An 18,136-nucleotide genomic window follows, 5' to 3' on the forward strand; every position below is an offset into this window, starting at 1 on the left:
CCCGTTCCCCTCGGAAAGCCGACCTCGCCTGCGAAGAACGGTTTATTGAGAGGCTTCCGTCCAAGCCAAAGCTCATTTCTGGCGTGCTCTCTCAGCGCTGGATGCGTGCCACGGCCCCTCCAGTGACTCTCTTGTTTGGGTGTCTATGAAACACTGAACATAGGCCTGATGGGTGGGACCGTGGAGCTCCTGAATCCTGAAACGGATCCAATTTGTGTTTGCTTAATCAGGGATGCGAGGCAGTGGCAAATGAAGGCAGGTTAGTTTCAAGCATTCCAAATACAACACAACCGATTTTTAATCAGCGTTTCACATTCGTGCTCGAAGCCAACTGTGCAGAGTGATGGGTGGTAATGGCTTTTCATTGGAGAACAACAAAAAAACAACACCAAATAGCTGGTCATTAAGATTCACACAAACCCTAGTATTTATCCCTGGTGTCTCTGAAGGTTTATCCAGACTTTTAAAGACCCTGTGCGTCGGATATGAACATTGCCACACAACACTGGGATGAATTTTTTACGAAAGCAGCACACAAGACTGCACCAATTCTCACCCTTGTCTTGTCTCGTTTAAGCCACTCTGTTTTATTATTGACCGCAAATGTGGGACCATACGAACGTAATATTTAACAGAGGGGAGCGTGACGCAAGGAATCGTTCAAAACGAGGGGACAATGTTGGGAGAATGACAAATGTTTGCGGCTATGTCAAACATCAGCAGTAGTCATCAGGTTTTGGTATGTTTTTCTGTCTCTCTCTAACCACATTTACCAACCAAAACGAGGAGAATCCCCCACCTGAATGTGTAAGGCTGGAACAATTCTACAAAGATACATATACATTTCTCTGTGGATGGACACAGTGGAAGTGTCTTATGGGTTGTTGAGGCTTGATTGGCTTCATCCAACTTCCGGACGGGAACAGCTGAATCCAAACATGTCAAAGGGTATCCTGGGAAATGTAGGAAAACACAAGGTTTGCTAAAAAAGGAACAAAGTTGAGTGCAGTGGAGTGTTTTTTCTTGTTCTTTGTTTTGCTTAATACATAGACATTTGAAGAGTAAGAACTCTAAACATATATATTAATAAAACATATACTTTATTTTCTTGGAGCATTCAGTCATTGCACGAGTCACTTCACTTTCATCCAATTGTCATTCCACAACGAAATTCGTTCACGATCAACATCAATGTCAACGAAACCACAACAAGCAACCAAACAGCAATCTTCAGAGGTTATGATATGTATGAAGCCACAAGTTTCACCTCCTCACACAGGAGCGGACTAGCTTATTATACTTGCAGAAGGCTTGCGACATCAGGTCTAATACTGTAGCCAGTTCTGGAAATGGAGGTCAGATGAACATAGTATAGTTTATGTCTAAGGAGAAAGCAGCCATTATGATTCTTATTACATTTCTAAGAAATCAAATAATCTGGGAGCTTCACAGATTTTGCCTTTTGTTATGTTCACTGATATATTCCAACAGAGAACGGGAAAACGGGCCCCGTGTCTAACCATTCCCTTCATGTGCAACACAATAATCCAAGCTCGAAAGGTCCGCTTTCAACCATATCACTTTGACGAATGGAGACGACTCAGGTGGCTTCACTTTATCTTTGACTTGACCCCCCCATATCCAAAGATTCAAAATTATGTTTTAAAAAAGGGTGCAGTAAATTGATACATTTTCGGAAAGGGTGTGTTTGGCAGTACAGACCAACAGACAGTCAAATGAAAAAAAATTCAGGTTTAGTTGGCGCTGACCATTGGTTTTGCTGGTTTAAATGGCAAATGTTATGTAATTATATCACCTGTAGCCAGTTCATATTAATGCCACGTTACTTGCCAAAAGGCAAAAGTTAAACCTTGCCGTTGTCGCGTTAAAGCGCTGTCTGCAAGCACTTGTGAGGTAAAAACATAGTATAGAAAAAAAACATAGTATAGAAATCCGCAAAGGTAATGGTATCAGAAATATGTCTGGACATACCCAACAAGGCGGCTGGACCATTTGGAAGCTATGACACCATTATTTACAAAGTGATGATAGGTTGTTTTTTAGGAAAGAGGTGGAGAATCCATCATTCTCCACCCAGGAGAATCCATAATTCTCCACCCAGGAAGGCGGGGACACTTGGGCTATATAAGAGCATGCACAGCCACTCTGTCTTCAGTTTAGTTCCGGAGCCAGCTCGGGTTTTATCTCTTGCTAAAGAATAAACCCTATTGCACTGAACTCTGATCATCTCCAGTGAAATCTTTTGAACCTCCAGCAGCTATACAACCGCGCTGGAGACCAAGTGTTGGTGAAGAGGTCCAGACTCATACTGGACTTCTGACCTCTGACAGCAAATTCTGCACCCATGCTTCCCAGTCTTGATACATCATGAATCAAGCAACCAAGCTGGTTTGACGGTACAGAGCGCCCTGTCCTATTAATTTACTACTTTCGACGAAGTAGTAGTGTTGCTGTACCTTCTTTACTTCCAAAGAAGAGTAGCCTGTAGCTTCAGGAACTACATCTTCAAAGCAGCATCCCAACCCTGCGTGTGACTTTGACTTTGTCCCACTTCTGGTTTGGTGTTGGATGTTAATGTCCTTCTTAATTATACCGCTTGTCATCCTTGTGACGGGTGTTTGTTTGTGTGCAACCTGAGCAAGCACCATTCGCCGAAGAAGACTTTGAGATTTGGTTGAATGCTCTGACAAGCTAGTAAGAGGACCTTGGAGCTTAGATCATTTTTGTTAAACTTACTGTTCCCAAGAATGGTCAAGAATGAACTTCCATGCCAATTACCTTCATAACAATAACATTTTCCATACACTTTCACTGCACTAATGTAAATACATGAATTATTTTCATAGGCAGAGCAGAGGACTGAATTATAATTTCAGATTAAGTGCCATAAAGAAGATGACTTCACATGAACCTAAATAATAAATCAATCAACAAATGAACAGATGTGCATGTTGAAGTAAAGCTGCTGCAGACAGGGCAACGCACGGTGCTCCCAGTGGTCTTCAACTGGCCATTCCCTTCTGCTTACCACAGGAAGGGCTTCTGGACTGTGGCTGGACCAGTCTCTTTGACTCCAGTACACCGAACACGCTGCAGCCCTGACAAGTTCCCCCTCCTCCTCCGCTCTCACACAGGCAGGTCGTCTTAGTAACCAGGTCCCTGTTATCCAGCAGCCTGGTGACTGGTGTTGGGGCTCCAGAGGGCCGGGTGGCGCCCTGCATCCCTGATCTCTGCAAAGGATGGTGCAGCGTCTGGGGAATCTATGGTGGTCTATGGCCCCCCTGTCAGTCTCCTCTCCAGCCGGTCCAACTTGGCAAGGTTTTCCTTCAAAAGTTTGGAACCAGGGCTCAGAAGTAGGGCTCGCTGGTAGTACATTCTGGCTGCTGCATAGTCTCCCTGCACGCACACAACAATACACGCATTACAGTGTTTTCAATTAAAATCTTACCAGGGGCTGTTAATCTGTCAAAAGTGCTTTAATGGAAGTACTTGTTTTACTTCTATGTTTTAAAATCAGGTTTAGTAGAGTAGATTTTGTACTCCGTGGGATTACGCGATCTGGAATCTACATGATGCGCAAAAAAAAAAACTTGAGAATCAACATAACATAACATAGAAGGCAGGGTAGGGCACCGCCTATTGTACATTCAGCTGAACGAAACCACTCTTTGCAGGGTCCTTGCGACCATCGGTACACAGCAACTGCACTGCCAAAACGTTTCTGGGTAAAAGTCGTGCTGCAGAATTCCTGTTCCGCGTGTGGGAGTAGTACACATAAATAGGCCAACTGACAGTAATTGTTTGGGTCACGGGGCGTACCGAACCGAATGTCCTGTACGTCGGGATGAATATGCGTATTGTTCTCGGATATACACACAGAAAACAGAGTCTAAACTGCTAAAGTTGCTTTCTGTTTATTTATTTATAGTAAGAGCCTTGGTGAGATAAGCCTCTTGGATTGGTTGAAGGAGAATTCAACGACAATTGGCGATTGCTACCTTAATGTGCTGAATCCCTCCCATGTTCATCCAGGCCTGGGACTGGTCAGGTTTGAGTTCCACAGCCAGCTTGTAGCTCTGGTGGGGAGAGAGTAAAAACAGACTGCGGTTGGTGTCATATCTTATCAGGCCATCAGACAGTCACATCCTTCCACTCAAGGAACAACAACAGGGTTTACGATGTGTGAGACTTCTGTCCACACAGCGTAGTGGAAGGAACATGTAAGCAGAGCGGCAGGAGCCTCAGTCCTCCATCTGTGTCTACGCAGGATGCATTCAGGGACGGGGACAGTATTGAGAGTAGGTCACCCGAGCTTTGGCAGCGCTCTGAGCCCAACTCACAATCACTGTAGTTACGCATAGAAGAAAGTAAGACTTCAAGCATAAAAATACACTTCGGGTAGCGAAGATAGAAGCATGCATGTTCTGTCAGATGCGTGTGGCCCTGTGATTTGCTGTCGTTGCTAGTTGACTCTGAAACAGTCCCCCAAAAAGTCTCATGCTGTCCACACAGAAGGGCAATTCAGATGTGTCAATCAGTATTCCATTGCAAAGGACACTAGTACTGTGCACGACGGCTCACTGGCACAGCTTACTGATGCACCTAAATGGAACCGTGCTCTCATTCATGGTATTAGTTACACATGTGTTTGTCCTCCTGTGACAAGTCAAAATGTCTGCTGGGGGAAAACGTCCATTAAGACATTAAATCGTAAAGTGTGGAAGATTTTGCAGCATCCCAACCCAGCAGTGATGCAAACGCAGTGCGCATCTTTACACTTCAACCATTGCTTTCAGTGTTCACTGTAAATTATTCAAAGACAGAGGACACACGCCACTGAATTCATTCACTAGATAGTAGCAGCTAGTACTAACGGCTTCTATCCCAACCATTCTGACCCCCTAAAATATTTACAATATTAACTTAGGGACGGCAGGGTACGGTTAGGGTTATGGCTTTGGACTGGTCTTGGTTCTGCAAGATACACTTAAACCATTGTGTTCTGTACCAGTATTAATCAAGAAAAGTGGGGATGCGCATCACCTCTTTCTACGTACAGAAGAGCATTCAGGCTAAAGGGGACCGTTTAGGCTCTGAACCCTATGTTTCCAAAGTTGTTTTTTCTACTTTCGTGCCGAGCTCACGTCAGATGGGCACGGATTTCCTTACATGGTCACTCTCGGAGCCCGGGCCTGAAAACCTGCTCCTCCTGGTGGCCCAAAGCTCCTGTGCTAGCGGTGTAAACAACAAACACTCCCCCGGTGCTCCGAGCTAACTGAACTACAGTTAGCGGTTACTTTATAAAGCTATCTGTCCATCAGGAAAATCACTGAGAGTTGAGGCAGAGCAGCCGGAGGACATCAGAGGGAAAATATTTTCTCCACAGAATATATATAATTTTGTACAGTAATCAGCGAGGCCCGGTCCCCAGAAACTCCATCGGCATCTATCGCTGTGGTCTGATATACAGTAAATTCATCAAATTCAGTGCTCCATATCGCTATTTTCCAAGCTAAGTTAATGTAGCCGTCATATGACCTAAATTTGAGTTTAGCACTCGGGAGGGTAGATTCTATGGATTCAGTTTTTGAACACAGAGGGTATGTTGAGTCGCATTTTGTAATAACGGTGCATTTTGTAATAAACGTCCAAAATGTAATAACTTTTTCATTTCATTTTGTGATAAAGCCGCATTTTGTAATAAACTGCCGCATTTTGTAATAAACTGTCCCAACGCATTTTGTAATAAATTTTGCCGCATTACGTAATAAGTTATTACATTTTGAGAAGATTATTACAAAATGCACTTGCAACTTTTTTATTTTCTTGAAAATGTAGTAACATGGTGCATTATGTAATAACAATTCTAAAGCATAGTTTATTTGTTTGTTAATTGTATTTTATTTTACTTTCAAGTATTTGTAAAAAGCTAGGCCTATTATTAGTATCACTGTATTAGCCTAGTAGCAGTACTTAGCAATTACTATCAGTACACTATTCAAAGGTTGCATTAACAGAGAATATACTGTAAATTCCAGATTTTTTTTTGTTTTGTTTTGTTTGATGGAAATTTTCCTATTTTGTTTATTGGATACCAAAACCACATCAAGAATAGTTAAAAACGTCCAACAAACCTTATTATGCTTCTTATAATACAGAACAAAACTCTGGCCATCAAAATGTAATCCATTCGTAAACATTAACACATGCACATACAAAATAGAAATGCTGATGAATAGGTAAAGAGCAGCTTTATTTATGCATTAACAGAACCTTTCAACAACAATACATGCGACCAACACATGCAGGCTTTTAACGGCCAATTTAAAATAATAATGAACCAATGAATATAAGTTCTACCTTAAACAACGTAAGGGTCTTCTGTACATGTTTAGAGAGCTGCAGTGACCAGCAAATTTCTCCACTAAGATTAATTTTTAAAAAATATGAAATTACCTCAATAGGCTAAACAAACAACAAAATTTCTATTTCCAAAATATATCTGAAATTTCAAATTGTCCATGTCTAATATGTTTAATTACCAGCCAAGCCATAAACCACTTGGAAAGTTTTCCGAACAGCTCCTTGAGTTTTAATGCCACGCCACCAAAGCGCCCTGCTGCTTTGTACAACCTTTGTACACTAATTGTGTGCTTTCCAACAACGTCCAACCCAAGGCTTCGGCTTAATGTTTCCCTTAGATAGATTGATGGATGGAATCGATCTGCAATGTCTTTAAAATGTTGAGACACTCTGTTGAACGTCCCAAGCATTGACATGTCATCCTCAAGGGTCATTTGGATAATAGACTGAAACATTTCAGTCGGTAGGACAGGCTGAACAGGGGGTGCATTCGGAACAGGCTCCTCAGGCTCATCAGACTGGATAGGTGGGTCAGACTCGACTGGAGAGGCAGGCTGGAGAGGTGAAAGTGTGTTGCTGTCATATAACTGTCCTGCTTGAGCATCCAAAACATATTCTATAAATGGTGTGACTGGTCCCTCAAAACTCAGATAATGTTCTCCATGCCCCTCTGCCACATGACCAAGTACTAGCACTGGATTGTTGTGAGAATATATGTTTGACTCTGATACAATAGTTGAGGCATTGATTCCCAGAGAGGACATTACAAGAAACTGGACCCGGAAAATTTCAGATGCTCTTTGCAATGTAATGTGGTCACCATATGTTCCAGTTTGGGCCATTCTTTCCAAGTATCCATCCCAGTCATTGCCCTCCACAAAGTTGAACAAGGGTGTTCCATTTTCATTGTATGGATAATTCCTGAGGTCTTGGACAATTTCATCTCTTAAGGTTTCTGGTGATCTAAATATTCCAAGTGTGGATAGCTGGTCAGCCATGGCTGCAAACTGACAATTTCCATCTGGGTCAGGGTCATAGCGAATGCTTAACTCCATGGACATAAATTCCTCTAGTCTGTCTGTGTGTGTGTACTGAAACAAAAGTGGGTTTAGGCCTCTCTTTGATGGTGCTGTCTTGGGTTTTTTAGAGTGTGTCTTTTTTCGCAGCCGGGTAGCACTAGTTATATCCGACACGAAGAACCATTTTTGTGTTTGTTGGAGGGTCTTTGGGTCCCTGAAACTCACTTTGTATTTTGAGAGCTTTCGATTTTTTTTCAATTGCACCACGCCTTACGTGATACTTTTTGGAGACTCGATGGGCACCATCCCTCACTCTGACCAAAACAGTGTCCTTAACATTGTAGTGTTGTGATAGGTTTTGTTTGAATGCACGCTTGATCATCAGTTTAGCACAGTGCTGGCATCATGTTGAACTCCGTTGGCTGTCTCAATTAAGCATGCAAGCAGCGCATGATCTTTGTAGAACTGAACGGTGCAGCAGCCAATCAGATTACACCCCCCCCGCCTCCCCTCCCTGGCTGGGTGACAGACGGTGTAAAGAGCTTTGAATTTGGCCACAAATTATTGGCCTATATAATTCCAAACTTCAAATAGGCAACTAACGTTATATTTGGAGTATTCTGTCATACATAGATTTATTAGGCTACATAGCTCTAAGGGAAATTGCATAAAAATCAATAAAAGTCACTCTTGTCTAAATTCATTGTTTAACGAACAACAATAATAGGTATTATTACGTAATGCACCATGTTATTACATTTCCCAGCAAATAAAAAAGTTGCAAGTGCATTTTGTAATAATCTTCTCAAAATGTAATAACTTATTACGTAATGTGGCAAAATGTATTACATAATGCGTTGGGGCAGTTTATTACGAAATGCGGCAGTTTATTACAAAATGCGGCTTTATTACAAAATGAAATAACAAAGTTATTACATTTTGGACGTTTATTACAAAATGCACCGTTATTACAAAATGCGGCTCAACAGGGTACACTTAGCTTTTACAAATTCACTCTGAATTAAAGTAAAGGAATAAAAGAAATCCACTTGATAGACCACTGACTTTTGCAGACCTTACAGAAACAGTCCACTTTCCGAACCCCTTTGCTCTTTTCCTATGATATCTGCATTGCTGTGGAGTCTTTGGTCTCTTCATCACACATGTTTAAAAGCAAGCCTGAATGCTGAAATTATATTTTCAAGGCCAAAATATGATTAATAAACAGCCACGGAAACAGTTTGCAGTATTTAAAGCCCTCAACATTTGCACCCGATGTGTTTATGTTTCTTATCTGCAGGGATTAGGGCAGGGCCGTGGAGGTTTGAATCAGCATTCCGACATTCTGCCGAAAATAAACCAGTTTTTAAAACTGCACTTCAAACAGTTTCTCCTTGCGTTTGTTTTGCTCCTTCAGGACTGTGATAATGCCAGAGAAACAACACCATTGGCTGCATCAACTAATAAAGCTGGTTCTCTCCCTTTAAAGCAGCAGTGACCTGAGATGGCCTCTGCGGCTCTTCCTGTCTTGTTTCCACTCCTTCAGTGTTTCCCACAGAGTGTCTCTCTTGGGTTTGTTTCACCTCTCAGGCCTTTTTCTCAGGAAGTCAATCAAAACTTCCTGCGCAGGAGAGGTGCCTTGCAGAAACTTCCTTCCCAGATGAAAATCGGCGGGCCGAGGCAGTCCTGCCTGAAAGTAATCGCAGTAATAAGCTGGATCTGTTATATATATATATATATATATATATATATATATATATATATATATATATATGGTTGGTTGTATGTTATATGGCAAGTGGTTATGTTTTCTTTTCATTAGTTTCAGTCAATTTATATTTTCAGTTTGCATTTACAAACATTGTTTTGGAACTGCTTACATGTAACTTAACCTAGAAACGTTACCCATCAAGGGTTCGAGACATCACAGCGTAAAAATGGAGTCACATAAATCCAGCTCAAGCCTATGGCTTATCGGCAAGTACAACTTATATATGTTTTATGCTGGTGGGCCGCCGTGTCGTATTCTGTGTTGGTCTATTTCCGTTGTTTGAGGAGACATTTATTTGTGAAAAAGCCTCTCCAAAGCAAGCATTTAACTTGAAATAAAAAAATAACAAAAATATAGCTTCGGGTCTCGAGTTGGGAAAGGCTCTCAAATTCAGCAGTACTTGGCGGGTTCAGGTCTGAAAGGCACGGGTACAGGCAGACCTGGGGTCTCGTTTTTATCCCCATGCACAACTCTGGACTCAAATAACTTAAAACTTAAATACATTCTATGCATGAAAAGCACTGGCTGCGAGGTGCTACTATCTGTGAAAAAAAAGATCCACCACTTCTTTTGAATCATTTCCAGAAATCACTGAGAACAAAGGCTCCTTTGTGTGTTGAGCATTGGGAACATTGTAGTGCTTTTATACTTCATTGCTTTGCTGGGTTTTCACCATGGATGTATTGGATTTTCCCCTTAACATAACATAGTTGTGTGTAGAATGACAAACAAAAAAAAAATAGGCGAGAGAGACCGTAGCTGAACAATCGGCGCATGAAGTAAACGTGAAAGTCAGACTTTTGGTTGCGGAAAGTTACAGGGACGGTGGGACGCAGCCTAATCCGACGTCGGAAAGGTGTGAATCATACTAGCAGCTTAAGCATGCCAGGAGCTGTGAAGCACAGCGTTGCTTTGAGCTTAACGCTAATGTTAGCATGCTAACAATGGTAAATGCTCTCTCTTATATATCTCATATATATATATAAGGTCTCATTCACCCATTCACTCACACACCGATAGTGACTGAGCTGCCACGGTCTCCGTCGGGAACCGGGGATCGAACCCCCACCCTGCTCCCCCTCCTGTGCTAACCGCCGCGCCACCATGCAGCCCGTGATAACGCAAGCATGTTGATCTTTAGTAGATATAATGTTCATCGCCTCAGTTTCGCTTGTTAACATGACGAAACTAGCATTGAACACAAAGTACGGCTGAGGCTGATGGGAATGTCATGGTCTCATGGTTGTGCAGGTCTCTGAACATGAAAGCAACAAATCAGTGTACGATTACTCAACTACTCCTTTGATTTGCGAGCTTAAGGGGAGGTTTTGTTGTTAGAATTAAGTTATTTGCAGTGGATGTCTGGCCAAAGGCTCCAGGCTGGATTATTGCAATTCCTTATTATCAGGCTGTCCCAATAAGTCCCTGAAGACTCTCCAGCTGATCCAGAATGCTGCGGCACGTATACTGACAGGAACCAGGAAAAGAGATCATATTTCTCCTGTATTAGCTTCGCTGCACTGGCTCCCTGTAAAATCCAGAATAGAGTTTAAAATCCTTCTCCTGACCTACAAAGCTCTTACTGGTCAGGCACCATCATATCTTAAAGAGCTCATAGTACCCTATTACCCCACTAGAGCACTGCGCTCCCAGAATGCAGGGTTGCTTGTGGTTCCTAGAGTCTCCAAAAGTCAAATAGGAGCCAGAGCCTTCAGCTACCAAGCTCCTCTCCTGTGGAACCGGCTCCCAGTTTGGGTCCGGGAGGCAGACACACTCTCTACTTTTAAGAGTAGGCTTAAAACTTTGCTTTTTGATAACGCTTATAGTTAGGGCTGCTGGGGGGACTTCCCATGATGCACTGTGCTTTCCTCCTCTCCCTCTCCATCTTTACACATTCATCTCCCTCCAATGCATGTTATTAACTTTATATCTTCCCCGGAGTTTCTTTGTGCTGTGTCGTCTCGCAGGTTGCTGTGGATCGTGGTCCTGGTACGCCTGGCTGCTGCCACCATGGGCCTGCCTGACTCTCATCACTACAGTTACTATGTTTAGTCGTAGTTCTGTTACTATTAAAGCTGTTACTGCTATTATTAATCATATGTCAGTTATTATTACAGCTGTACTATTATCAGTCATATGTCCATTGTTATTCTAATTATAGTTGCTATGGCTACTGCTGGTGCTGCCATACATCTCTGCCTGCCAACCGGTCAAAGCAGATGAATTGAATTGAAAATGGAAAACAGCCAGAAATAGTAATAAATATGATAGAAATAATAGGAATAGGAGTAAAAAAAATTGAGTTAGATCTGTTTTCACCTGCAAAACTGCAAAACTGTTTCACCTGCAAATCTGTTTCCCCTCTGCAGTCAACCTGACAAACTCTCACTGACCCCCCCCCAGAACACAAACACAAGCTATACGTTATATTAACGTACATCACCCCTGTCCCCACTGCGTTACATTAACGCACCCACCCCCTACTGGACACTTTATCTGGACACTTTACTTTATTCTGGTCACTGCACTGTTGTTATTTATCTTATCTTATTTTTATTTATTTATTTTTTTTTTTATTCTTATTCTTATTTTAGCTTTTATATTCTACTTATTTGTTATCAAAACAATAGCACCTTCAGACCACAGCAAATTCCTTGTAATGTATGTTACTTGGCAATAAACAGTTTCTGATTCTGATTCTGATTCTGAAATGTCTGGAACACTGCGACTGGGCTATCATTCACACACACACTTCACACATAAACAGCGCATGTAATTTGCTTCAGGCCATGCTAACATTTACTGTTTTCTTCACAGAATACGTCAGAGCCGGTGGAGCCAGAGTGCTGATCAGCGGCAGCAGACTTTAGAAAACCTGTGCTTCCTTAAAAGCAAGGACAGGAGAGAAAGAGGGACAAAGGAAGTCAGCAAGGGAAGAGAGAGAGAGAGAGAGAGAGAGAGAGAGAGAGAGAGAGAGAGGAGGAGAACAGTACCTCAAAGGCTCGGTCCAGCTGGTTCATCTCTCTGAGCTGGTTTCCTTTGGAGAAATACAGCTCTGCTCTCACTGTCAGATCACTGGGGTTCTGCTGCAGGGCCCTGTCCAGGGCATCCAGAGCCTGGCGCAGACACACACACACACACACACACACACACACACACACAAATGAATATATACAGAATCCCAAACCCCCCCCCCCTTCCAGCCCCCCTCTCTCAGAGTCTGGCGTCTGTCGAGAGTCACTGCCAGTTTAGAGCAGAAATCACAAAAAAAAAAGAAGAAAAAAGCCCCCTTCACGATCTGCTACTTTGAACCATGAAGGCCTCACGAAGGAGAGAGGGATGGAGGGAAGAGAAGAAGAAGAAGAAGGAGAAGCAGATGATGCAGGGAAATGTGGAAGTCTAAACTGATTTAAAGCAGAGCTGGCCAGACAGAAAGAGGAGGAGGACGGGGATGAAGAGCACGGTAATGTATTCCTGTTTCTCTGAGGAAGAGCAGCGTCAGCTTTAACACTGACAGAGAGAGAAGAGTCTACGACAAATACGGAGACGGTCGAGAGGAGAAAGCAGGTTAAAGGAATAGTTTTGTGGGGGTTTTTTGTGCAGAGCTGGAATCAGGAGGTTGTTAGCCTAGCTTAGCATAAAGACTGGAGGCAGGGGGGGAAAACATCTCGCCCGGCTCTGTCTAAAGTTAAAAAAAATACACGTAACACCAGTTAACCTGTACTTAAACAGAAATGAAAAATGGGGTGTTTTAGGGGGACTACTTCTTGACAAACAGTGAATCCAGCATCTCCTGCAACAGGTTCATGGCATGGGTCTCTTGCACAGGCCTGATAGTACCAAAGCTGGCATAACTCCTTCTGAAACCACAACTTGTCAGGTTAACTGGTTCCCCCTGCTTTATGCTAAGCTAGCAATAATTATTACACACCACTGATGGAAAGTGTTGGAGGGTAACTGAATACATTTACTCAAATACAGTACTTGGGTGCAATCCTAAGGTTGTACCTCACCTTAGTATTTCAGTTTTATGCTACGTCATACTTCAACTGCACTTGATTTCAGAGGGAAATGTTGTACTTTTTTACTCCTCTACATTCATTAGATAGGTATATTACTAGTTACTTAACATACAAAACACAAGATAAGTTTGTAAAATACATATGTATCATATATGTATATATTTATAAAACTGTCCAGCAGTATATAAAGTAGTTCACATTAGTTCCACCCCAACCAGCCAATGCTGTTTACATGTTAATGCATCAATAATCAAACAATACAATATATAGTAACACTGACAAGGCCATGCTGCGTAATTACAGTACTTTTACTTTTTTAAGTCGATTTTGCACTTTTACTTGTAAAATGTCTTTACTTGGAACATAGTATTTTCTAAATGATGGTATTTCTACATTTACTTGAGTAAAGAATCTAAATACTTCTTCCACCCACTTGTCGCCTCTTGTGAGGGGTGTGTGTGTGTGCACACACGTCACGCGCTGCACATACGCGTGCACTAATAACTATCTGGGCATGTTCAGTCGCACTGGCAAAGCTCAAACACACAGAAATATACTCTTACATGGTTTCGGTGACACGCGGTCCAGCCCGGATCGGCTCGCAGTTTGGTTATAATGTGAAGTAGTTGAAAACAAGTTTCCGTTTTTATTGGTCCTGTTGCTATTTCTTGGACTATACATATATACCGTGTAATATCATTATTAGCAGTTCAACCTAAAATGTTGCATTTCTGCCTGCAGTTTTTTCACATGTTTCTCCAGTTGTAAGTGGCTCCTCCCTTTCTGCTATGAAAGCATTATGGGCAACAATGATGATGACAATAATGTCCCCCAATAGTACACTGACAGATGCTTTTAGTATGCATACTGTAGACTGCTAGTACACGCTACATAGTTAAAGAGGACCTATTATGTTTTTCCTCATTCTTCTGTCATATATATAATGTTACAATGTTGGATATTCATACTAAACGCAGCCAAAGTTGCCAAATAATGAGGTAAACGTATGTGAATGTAATCCCTGTGAGCCAAAAGCTCAGGCTTCAGACTGCTCTGAATGCTCCGTTTCAGCTTTTTCAACCACCGTGTCTATCTGACGTCAAACAGGCACGGATGTCCTTATATGGTATCTCAGTAATGTTAGGTTTACAGTTTACCTTTGGAAATTCTTCCAAAGACTTCTGGAACTTCACCGGCCAATCAGAAGAAAGTGGGCTTTTGGGGGGGGGCTTAAAGAGACAGGAGCTCAAATGGCTTGTTTCAGACAGAGGGGGGAACTGAGGGGCTGCAGAAAGGGCCAGGAGAAGATAAATCGGGACTTTTTCGAACTGTGAATCATGCAAAGCTGCTCTAGTGGAGTCACAGAATGAAAATATAGAACTGGAAATGAGCACAATAGGTCCCCTTTAAAACACAGAATTATTCACATATTTACTGTGAAACTGGGTCACAAGGAAAGTGAAAGAAAGACAAGCACAAGTGCTGATGGTGGTGATAGAACAGAGTGGGAGGATGAGCGGCAACTGCTTGCCAGCAAATGGTGCTGGTCTGATTGTACAGCGGAGGTGATTCGTTTCCACGGTAACTGTTGGAGGGGGAAAACAATCTCCTGCTGAGAGTTGATCATTCCTGACTGCAACAGACACAAAGGCCATGAGACAGACAGACAGACACACACACACACACACACACACACACACACACACACCTCTGTGTAGTTGCCACGCTTGCTGTAGATGGCGGACAGGAGGCGGTAACATTCGATACAGCTGCCTTCTCTGGATATGATGTCCAAGGTCATCTTCTCAGCCTCTTTGGTACGACCGGCCATGGCTAAAACTTGAGCCTGGGACAGACATACAGCATGTGTGAGTGTGTGTGTGTTACGTATGTGGAACGAGAGAAACAGCTTTTTCAGGGTTTGGCAAAATGTTCGGGGTCAGAGAGATGTTGTTTTGGTGAATATCCAGCATGTGGCAGCAAACACACACCCAGATGTCCTGGCATTCCATGATTCAATGAGTGTGTGTGTGTGTGTGTGTGTGTGTGTGTGTGTGTGTGTTCACCAGAGCAAGCCAGATGTCGGTACTGTCTGGCTGCAGGGCGGTGGCCTCCCTGTACACCTGCAGGGCCTCCTCGTAGCGGCCCGTGTTGTAGTACAGCGCTCCGAGCGGAGTCAGAATGTCCACCTTCCTCGTCACCTGCAGCGCCCTGCAGGCAAAGGTCAGAGGTCACCGAGATGGCTTTCCATGATGGTGGCTCTCTTTGAATAATGTGTTATGTTAGGTGTTACGTACAACGATAAAACACCAAAATCTGCATGATATAGTTAGTGCACACTTATGATCATGGTCAGTACTGCATTTCCCATAAACCCTGTAGCTTCTTGAATCAAAACAGCATTCTATTTGGAAAAAAACCCAGCCCCCTCCTCCTGTTGGACCTTGCTGTAGACGGTCCAGTGGACCTCTTGTCCTCTGACCTACCTGACCCGCTCGCTCGCAGTGGAAAATATGAAAATGTTGCACTGGAGGCCTTTCTCGTTACCTGTTATCTTCTCTGTAATATACTGTATATTTACAATCATGAGATTTAATATCACTGCCTCTGTTTGTTTTCAATTATATGTATTTATTAAAGGTCCCATATTATAGAAAGTGAGATCTCCATGTACTTATTGGATTATAAAGCAGGTCTGGGTGCTGTATAAATACTGTGAAAGGATCAAAACGCTCAGTCCATGGAGAAATGAAACACATTTCCAAACAATGTTGGGAGCACGTTTTTGCAAGAAAAAAAATCATCCACAAATTCCCGCGAAAAATGTCCAGACCTGAATGGTTAATTTCACATGTTGGGAAAAAAAAAGAAATTCCAACAATGAAACAAAAAAAGGTAGTGTCCGTGGCTGGCATGTGGCACTGCTTTCTGCTAATAATCCCACAATGCCATGGGTTACATTTTTGCAGATGTGAAAGCTGATGAGGGACTCCACATGACAAGTCTCAGAGTACTTGAACATTCCCTGTAAATTCCCCTTAAAGGAACACCCTTTTTCTTTTCTTTTTTTTTTAGGAAATATACATATTTTGCTGTCTTGCCAGGAGTTAGAGGAGCAGATCAATATTCACTTCATCTCCGTGCGTTCAGTACAGAGGCAGGTTCAGGAACAACGGAAGCTGAATTTGAAAATCACAATCAAAGACTGAATTATTCGTGTTCGTTGACTATTACTGTATTTCCCCATATGGCTGGGATGTGATTCACTGGTGTAATGGATTATTCATCCTTCTGTAAAGGCTTTCTCCTTCAACTTTGCCAGCTACGCATACTTTTAAATTTGGTCTGGATTCAGTAAAAACTGACGATGTTTGAATGATAAGAATAACTATAAAACACACCAGTAAGTCCCTCTGGGAGTTCAGAGGTCGCAGTCAACTACATGGCAGCAGACTGATAAATATTTTTGCTCCCCCTGCTGGAATGTGATACTTTCCTCACCTCTTGTACCAAGACTCCGCTTCTTTGTTCTCATTGGACGATCGGAGCAGGCGGCCCAGGTTCACCATGGCAACGTAGTGGGCCGGTTTGAGTCTGACAGCTTGCTGGTAATGAGCCGCTGCCAGCTCCCCCTCTCCTGGAGAGGGAAGAAAAGGAGGCAGGAGAAAGGGAGGAAGGAAGGAAGGGACGAAGAAGAGCGGTAGGGAAATAAGGCAGGAGTTAAGAAAGAAATAAGGAAGGAGACAGGAAACGCGTACAGGAAGGAAAGAGAGGGAGTGAGGAAGGAAACAGACGGAAGAAATATCTATTAAATGTACGCCAACACATTTTCCAATTTGAATACCAGCTACTGCTCATTTACATTCCAACGAGTTCATTCAGTCAGCGTATTCAGTGTATAGATTAAGCTCAGGTCAAGTGCTTCTCATACACAACTGGTATTGTAAGTATTGTACCGGTGTAAACACAATCAGACCAGATCAGAGTAAAACTGCAACGGACCCTTAGTAGCTTCTATGGAGTCTATTTTCGTGGTGACAGCTTGGTATTTTCCTGTGTTTTACTTCATTTTCAATCACCTCTCGTGGTTAAAGCAGCAGTGAGTCGGTCGGCATTTATCTATGAATGATTATGAGCGATGTTTTCACAACTTCATTTTCTGCTTGTTTACACGGAGAGACGCTGGATAGCCGTGGCCGTTAAAATAGGGCCAAAATCAGTCTAAACAAGTCAGTTTCCACGGCTGAGGAGCGACTATGTGTTCAGTTCTGGCCAGGTTTCTCAGGCTACCAGCCGACAAGACAAATTTCATGAGCCACCACGCTAATTCATTTCTTTCCATGCTGATATTCCCTGGTCTTTTCGAACAAGGCTTGCTATAAGACCAACAGCACTTTCTGACCTGGAACACCTACACTTAGACGAGAGGTGGACATGATTATTAATCTAAACTACGAGGAGATGAAACATGTGACTACCACCATAAAAATTCTGATGCATCGCCCCTGGTTCCCTCGACAAAAAGCCAATGGGATTTTGGATTATTGCAGAAAATAAGCTCTAAAAATTCAACTTAAAACAAAAGTTTATGATACTTTTACCTTACCTTTCGTTCAGAGAGATAGTCTCCACTAATGAAAAGCACTTTTATGACTTTTGAGGCGTAAACGGAATCACTAGAAGTAAAAAGCTAATGTTAGGCTATAAACGAACTACACCACGGTCACATTACTTCAACGTCACCACCACTGAGCTTCACTTTTAAGAGACTATAGATAGATATAGATATACAGACAGATAGACATAGATATATAGACAGATACTGTAGATATAGAGGACAAACACAACCAGGCTGTAAAGGCGGACTAGTGAGTAGATGACTGAAGACAACCTCTGTAGTCTCATTTAGCCGCTTGCTAGCAACCGCCTTTTTTAAGACA

The 18,136-nt window shown here is 42.5% G+C and overlaps 1 protein-coding gene across 1 annotated transcript in view; it reads right to left on the reverse strand.

Annotated features, from left to right (window-relative positions):
• Positions 1-3,291: 3,291 nt before the first annotated feature.
• Positions 3,292-18,136, reverse strand: part of tmtc1 (transmembrane O-mannosyltransferase targeting cadherins 1) — a 107,845-nt gene continuing 93,000 nt past the window's right edge. The window contains exons 14-19 of the mRNA XM_070929393.1: positions 16,698-16,833; positions 15,263-15,407; positions 14,905-15,042; positions 12,168-12,290; positions 4,020-4,097; positions 3,292-3,417 (exon numbers count right to left, since the gene is read on the reverse strand). Of these exons, the coding sequence (XP_070785494.1) occupies positions 3,292-3,417; positions 4,020-4,097; positions 12,168-12,290; positions 14,905-15,042; positions 15,263-15,407; positions 16,698-16,833 (746 nt within the window). The remainder of the gene's footprint in view (positions 3,418-4,019; positions 4,098-12,167; positions 12,291-14,904; positions 15,043-15,262; positions 15,408-16,697; positions 16,834-18,136) is intronic.

Source organism: Enoplosus armatus, chromosome 22 (assembly GCF_043641665.1).
Source record: "Enoplosus armatus isolate fEnoArm2 chromosome 22, fEnoArm2.hap1, whole genome shotgun sequence".
NCBI classification, from domain to species: Eukaryota; Metazoa; Chordata; class Actinopteri; order Centrarchiformes; family Enoplosidae; genus Enoplosus; species Enoplosus armatus.